The sequence below is a fragment of the Corylus avellana genome, chromosome ca1, assembly GCF_901000735.1.
Source record: "Corylus avellana chromosome ca1, CavTom2PMs-1.0".
Taxonomy (NCBI): Eukaryota; Viridiplantae; Streptophyta; class Magnoliopsida; order Fagales; family Betulaceae; genus Corylus; species Corylus avellana.
The window spans coordinates 24,851,702-24,859,235 of NC_081541.1; the positions used below are offsets into that span (position 1 = coordinate 24,851,702).

General features: G+C 37.9%; 2 protein-coding genes across 3 annotated transcripts in view; both read right to left on the reverse strand.

The window, feature by feature from the left end:
* The window catches only part of LOC132167721 (uncharacterized), a 14,623-nt gene extending 7,597 nt beyond the window's left edge, over positions 1-7,026 (reverse strand). For both annotated transcript variants that reach the window (XR_009438707.1, XM_059578748.1), the window contains exon 1: positions 6,815-7,026. The gene's annotated coding sequence lies outside the window, so the exon portion shown is untranslated. The remainder of the gene's footprint in view (positions 1-6,814) is intronic.
* On the reverse strand, positions 5,168-5,944 carry LOC132167944 (uncharacterized). The gene has a single exon (XM_059578998.1). It carries the CDS (start codon positions 5,942-5,944, stop codon positions 5,168-5,170), a length of 777 nt encoding a protein of 258 aa, XP_059434981.1.
* Positions 7,027-7,534: the final 508 nt, after the last annotated feature.

The window sequence follows — 7,534 nt, forward strand, 5'->3', positions numbered from 1 at the left end:
GCCTTCACCCTCACCAATGTCGTACACGTTTCGAGGTTTAGTCCTTATAACACAAGACCAATCTGGGTGCCTTTCATCAGAGACGTAAAATACTTGTGACACTTGCGAAGATAACACATACGGCTCATCAGTAATTTGCTCTCCCGTATGTATCAGGTTTTTAAAATTCACAAGTGTGAACCCATATTGGTCTTCCTTGTAGCCCCTACCCTTTCTTATGTCTGCCCAATCACACTTGAACAACACATATCTAGTGGTGTCATAGTACTCTACCTCGATTATTCTAGTCAACTTCCTATAATATGTATAGCCATCAATGGTTGGCACGCACACGCCACTGTTTTGAGTCTTTTTACCTTCATCATGGGCCAAAGTGCGAAACAATGAACCGTTAACTACGTAGCGGTTATATTCTAGAGCATTTTGAATAGGCCCTTTAGAATGGCATACAAGCTTCATCCCCAGCTCAGTGCGACATGTTGCATCCATTCGATTAACCTGCAATTTAGTATTAATAATAAAAATATTTAATATGTTATTGAAACTTTTACGTTAAGTTATTATTTGGAATACATGTTTTGCATCTTACGTAGTCACGATACCAATCACAAAATTGCTCCTTATGTTGTGTGTCTAATTCAATGTCTGTCATTCGCCTCCTATTGCTTCCTTGACGAAGCATATCCAAGTGTCTCCTACATGCCCATATATATATATTAGAACTAAATGTTTTATGATTCACCAATAACGTTATAAATGAAGTAACATGTGCTAAGAATACAACTCACATCAGCAATTGATGGAACTCGTCCGAGTTAAATAGAATATATCGATAAACCTGTGTCAAAGTGCGGTTGTCAAGATTAAGTCGTGTTACCGCCCTTTTAGCCTCATCAGGGTTTCTTTGAGGCCTATTGTGTATTGTTGGTGCATTATTTAAATACATTGAAACAAATGACACCAGTTCTCTCGCTACGTAACCTTCCGCAATAGACCCTTCAGGTGCAGATTTGTTGCGCACGTCATTTTTTAAACCTCCAAGACTCCTACATACATTTAACCACCTTGCTCATGGAAGTAATTCATTATACATATATAGAAAAATAGATAATATTATATATTTGAATACCTCTCAGCCGGATACATCCACCGAAGCGCTACCGGTCCACCAAGTCGGCATTCTCGAACTAAATGCACAACAACATGAACCATGCTGGTAAAAAATCCGGGTGGAAATATTTGTTCCAGCTTACACAAAATTATGATGATATCACTCTCGAGTCGGTTTAGGTCTGATTCTAACAATGTTTTCGAACATATGCCTCGAAAGAATAGCGACAACTCTATCAGAGGCCTGACAACCTTGTTTGTCAAAGATCCGCGCAACGCAATAGGCATAATTTGTTGCATGAGTATGTGGCTATCATGACTCTTCAAACCCACTATTATACGTTCCTTAAGTTTGACACATCGGGAGACATTCGATGCATATCCATCCGGCACTCGTACATCTCTAAGCACTTTCAAAAAATTAGTTTTTTCTACATTAGACATTGTGTAGCAAGCTGCAGGCAGATATATTTTCCCATTGTTGTTGGTGAATGGATGAAGTTTTTCTCTCAAACCCATTTTTTGCAAATCCTTACGTGCTTCATGGTTGTCCTTTGTCTTCCCTGTAATGTCAAGCAATGTGCCAAGTATATTGTCCATAACATTTTTTTCTATGTGCATCACATCAAGATTGTGTCGTAACAAATTATCTTTCCAATAGGGCAAAGTGAAGAAAATACTTTTCTTCTTCCACCCAACATCAACATTTGTACCATCTATATCTTGCACAGTTTTTTGTCTTTTCTCTCTATGTGCGTCATGATCCTCACATTCAAATAACACGTCTAATTGCCTCAGGATGTCATCGCCATTTGGCACAACAGGTGGACCATCCAGTTCTTGTGTACCGTCAAAAGCTCTTTTGTTCATTCTCCACCTATGATCCATAGGCAAATATCGCTTATGCCCCATATAACAACATTTCTTCCCGTGTGTTAACCATTTAGACCGTGTTGAACCCATACAAATTGGACACGCTTTTTTTCCCTTTGTACTATATCCTGACAAATCTGCATATGTCGGGAAGTCATTTATTGTCCACATCAATGCCGATCGCAACACAAAGGACTTCTTCATCGATACATCAAATGTGCTTACCCCTGCATTCCATAATTCCTGTAGTTCTGATATCAGGGGTTGTAAGTATACATCTATTGCCATTCCAGGTGAACTTGGGCTTGGAATAATCAAGGATAAAATGAAATTTGGTTGTTTCATGCACAACCAAGGAGGCAAGTTGTACAGAATTACCATGACAGGCCAAGTGCTGTGGGTTGAGTTCATGTTACCGAATGGATTAAATCCATCTGATGTTAGTCCAAGCCTTACATTGCGTGGATCCGATGCAAATTCTGGGTATTTCTCATCGAATGACTTCCATGCTTCACCGTCCGCCGGATGCCTCAACACTCCGTCTTTTGTGCGCCCATCAGCGTGCCATCTCATATGGATAGCGGTGTGTTGCGACATAAACAACCTTTGCAAGCGTGGTATTAGTGAAAACCATCGCAACACCTTAATGGGCCGTCTTTTAGATGGTCGAGACTGCCCATCTCTAATATCGTCCTTCCACTTTGATAATCCGCATTTTGTACACAAATCTAAATGCTCAGTGTCCTTCCAAAATAACATACAATTATTTCGACAAGCTAGAATCTTCTCATATCCAAGCCCCAAGTCCCTCAAAAACTTTTTGGCCTCATATGTATTTTTTGGCAAAGCTTCACCATCCGTCGGGAGCAACTGATTGATGAACTCAAGCAACGATGTGAATATAGTGTTACTAATTCCACCCATACACTTCAAATTATATAGATGTATAATAGCACCTAGCTTGCTATGTTTGGTTTTATCATGTAGTGGCTTTTCTGATTCCATACGCAAGTTGTAGTATTTTCTCGCACTCTCATCATCAACTGCATCCTGCACTGACTCTACAACATTAGGTTGTGCTTCCATGTGACCAGTAAATTCGTCTGTTATTGACGGGTGCATGCCAAAAACATCACGGAGCATGGCATTCATAGTTCTCGACTCGTCAGGTACATGGGTTGAAGAAGATCCTTTAACTGTTGGTTCTCTTTGAGTAACAAGATCACACATCCTTTCTCCATGGAACACCCATTCGGTGTAACCAGGCATAATACCTGTTCCACCAGTTAAATGTGTGTAAACCATCTCTGGACTAAGACTCTTGTTGAATTTACACTTCTTACATGGGCAGATTATGTACTCCTTATTTGTAGACTTGCTAACTGCAAATTCTACAAATGATTTGGCTCCGTTCATATACTCAACTGAACCCCTAAACTTTGTCATCCAACTCTTGTCCATAGCGTGACTACATTATAAAAGGTCTATAAGTTATAATGATAGATCGAGGTATTAAATTTGTTTCATTAGAGGAACATTTTTAGTTTTATTTTTAAATAAAAAAATAAAATTGACATAATATTCGAATAGAAAGGAAAGCGAAAAAAAGTCATATTGCCATGGACATAAAGTCATATTGCCGGGGCCCTAGCATAAAAAATAGAACTCTTATAAGGAATTTGATATTCTTTGGGCTTGCCAAGGACCCCCCAAGTGTTGTAAGTGTAGGTCCACGTACCCCTGTGAATGGCCAAGCGATGTCTAAAGACCAGCTTAATCGATGGTTCCAAAGATTTCAAATAATGTTGTTTCAATAGATGGAATGAAAGATATATAAGGATGAGAATCTTAAAGTCAAATAAGGCAACTATTTAAGTATGAGAAAAACAATCACACTAAAAAGTGCAATGATCAGTACCAATACTTATATAAAAGCTATTAACAAGAAACTCCCAAACGTATGCAATATCATTGTCAAACATGATATGTCATGAATATAGCACATGATTCGGTTATCATAAAGAACTTTATTTCAACTAATGACATGTAATCTGCGTTTTGATTTAATTGACATCATCTCTCTTGCTGCAAGGTTTTAATTTGAGTACAGAAGTTGTTTTTATGTATCAACCTTTAATTTCTTTTCCTTCTTTTCCTTTGGTAGCATTTTTCGGATCATGTACTCAGGACTCAAAACTTTTACATTTTTCTGGTAAGTTAGGATGCAAATCCAGCACGTATTTATTCACTACAGCTTATGAAGATCCTTTCTCAAGTTGCATTCCCAAATTGAGAAAGGCTTCTCTTCTTGTAATAGTAATAATAGCTGTAGTAGAAGTATAGTAATACTAAAATCTCATGTTGTAAAATTCTGCTCTGTACCTTTGAGCTCAAAATTTTGTATTTTCTAAAGTTCTGGTACCTTGATGGAGCCAAAAACATCAAAAAAAGGGGTCATCTTTTTATCCCTCTCATTTCTTTACAAGGTGTTATCTCAATTTCCTCCTTTTCTTTCTTAGCTCCACTGTCTTCAAATTTTGCTTAAAGTTTCGTTGAGTTTTTCAACGATAAGGTTTACACAGTATCTTGGTTTCTGTTCCTTTCTGTAATTGCAGATTCCCATACATTTATAAACACTTGCCATTATCTTTCTGATGTGCAATTTGTTGGAATTCTTTTATAGATGTTTCATCATTGGCTGTGTTTGCATACTTTTGGTAGGCCTAAAAATATTCTTATAAGATAAGAACAGCCTTTGCTGAATTCTGTTATTTACTTATCGACATGCCCTCTAGACCGTTTTGGCTGACCTTCCTAATTGATTTTTCTGTTGCCACTTTTGTCCTTGTCCCCTTCACATCTGCTATCTTTTATGGTGAGTGGGGATGGGACCTACATTGCATTATGTGTTTCATTTCATATCTTTTCTGTCAGTACCTTTTTATTGTCTCCACATCTGCGATCTTTTATAGTGAGTGGGGATGGAACTTAAATCGCGTTATGGTTTCCATTGTATTCTTTTCTGCCAGTACCTTTTTATAGTGCATGACTTAAGCATTGGTTATGTATGATGGAGATCTGTCATGGCAAAAATCGCTAAGGACCATACTGTGAAGATGGTTTAGATATGTAAATCTAATTGTCCATACTGGTTATATACTGCGGAGATTTGTGAAAGCAACAATCACCAAGCACCATACACATGATAGTGAAAGAATAATTGTGGAGATTGAACATCAATGCATATGAGAGCAATCTCATTTGCAACCGCAGCACCCATCTTCCCCTTTATCAATCCCCTGCTCTTGATCATGACTTTAATCCCATACAGATCCTCCAAAAATGATATAACGCTTGCCAAATGCCAAACGATGCTGATATATACAAACCCAATTACGTATAAGATGACAAGAGCAATGAAAATCGCAATTCCAATCTTATATAATCCATAATAGCGTGCCCAGAAATAGAAAAGTGAAACAGAGACGAAGTTGTATAGCAGAACAATGGCAAAGCTCCATAGGAAAGTGACCATAAGCCTCTTCCAAACCCTGGGGACAACGCTCATGATCTTCTTGAAGGTGATATCCTTTGCTGTGTATATCGATGCGATGGTGTAAACCACTGCAGAGGTGGAGAGAAGGGCGAGGATGAGAAGGAAGGTGAAGTAGAAGGCTTTGAAGAGCCAGAAGGCGGCCCATTCGGAGGAGATGATGTCGGAGAGCTTAGAATATGTTCGGGAACCCTTTAGCGTGTAGTCCAAGGCATTTTCGTTGTTGAGGATCTTGATGAAGAGGAGTTCGGAGACTTGGATGTGAGCAAGGAAGATGAAGGAGAGTGGGAGGATAAGAGCCAGAGTGATTTGGGTGAAGATTCTCTTCCATGTGAAGATGATCTTCAAGGACTCCTTCAAGATCCCAAAGAAGCCGAGAAATTGTATATCTTCTTGCTCTCTGTCCATTGTCTTCTTTTTCCTTGTTTGCAGTGGGTTGGGGATGAATGGGGGGAGCTTTATAAATTGTTCGTAGGGTCATGAGGACTTGACTTCAAATTGACAAATTGCCCTTGGTCTATCTTTGAATTACTATAATGTTTCCATTAAGCCATTAAGCAAAAGCACAAGTGATCAAACTTTAGGTTCTATTTGAAGTTTGTTTCAATGGCTTCAATTTGAAACAATTTTTGACATTTTGCTCGTACGAAAAATTAGTGATCATAACAGCGATAATGACTGGCGAAAACTGAAAATCTTCCGCTGTGGCGAAAAAAGATATCCAACTATAGATAACATGCCAATTGGAATTGTGAACCTTAGATTATTGAAGGTTTCTGTAAATATAGTGTTTGTCTCTTGGCATCACCAAAGATTCATCTCAAGTGTTCTTGTAGTTATGCCTAATTTTTTTTTCAAGTGAATTGGGTATTTAAATTTTTAGATCAGCAGTTCATAAGGTTTCATAACTGTACAGTTTTTGGCCGTTCTCTGTGTCTGCAAGGTAGTTCATTTGCTAATGTTTTTTCACCCTGGTTTCATGGTTACGTGAACTTTTCTGACCCATTCTTCTTTTCTAGGCGATGATGAAAGATCAGTTTGCAAACTATGTTGTACAGAAAGTGTTGGAAACTTGTGATGACCAGCAACTTGAACTTATACTTAACCGAATAAACCAACTACACCCTAAAAGCAGAGAAAACTTTGCTGAATTGAAAATCCCTAATTCTCCTAAAAATCATAATACATCAAAAATCTCATTATTAGAATCCCAAATTGACAACTTAAAGAGACAACAGAGTCAAAGAAAAACAGAGACAGAGACAGAGAGAGACTCACCAGTACAGGAACGTAGAGAGAGGCCGGCCGGTTTCGACTGGAGAAGAAGGCCGGTGGGTTGGCCAACCGTGCGGGTCACTGGGCGCCGGAGAGAGATAGGAAAATCGAGATTGAGGAGGGGGACTGGCGCAGTAGAGAGAGATATGGAGTGATATATATTGAGGGAGAGGGGAGAGGCTAGGGATTGAAAATATATATCACGTATATATATATATCTATCCTGATGCAGAGAGAGGGGGGGGGACTGGCGGGGCGCGCGGGGAGAGGTTAGGAAAAATATATATTGAGGGAGAGCGGGAGCTGAGGAATCATAATTATGTTCCCGCTCACAAAAACAAAAAAATATAAATGTATTAAAATTTAAAAACACTTATAAATTTATTAAAATTAGAAAACACTAGCTTATAAATTTATTTATAAAAATAAAAAGTAAATACTAAAAATTAAAAAACATTTAAAAGAGACTTAAACTAAAAAATATATAAATGCAAAATCAGTTAATGTGGTTGTCTAAATTAAAAATTCATCTATGTGATATAAAAACAAAAATAATACTAATTCAAAAATTATCGGGATAGGCCACAATAATAATTTAATTCTTGTAATTAATTAAATTCTGTCAAAATAGCTAACGGATTCCATTAGAGCATCTACAGCAGTAAGAGGTATTCTACCTAGTCAAAAAGCACAATTCTCTATTTTAGCTATACTCAATTTTTA

Excerpts from the sequence above, each read along its gene's own strand:
- LOC132167944 (XM_059578998.1), bottom strand. The coding sequence starts at position 5,944 with ATGGACAGAGAGCAAGAAGATATACAATTTCTCGGCTTCTTTGGGATC.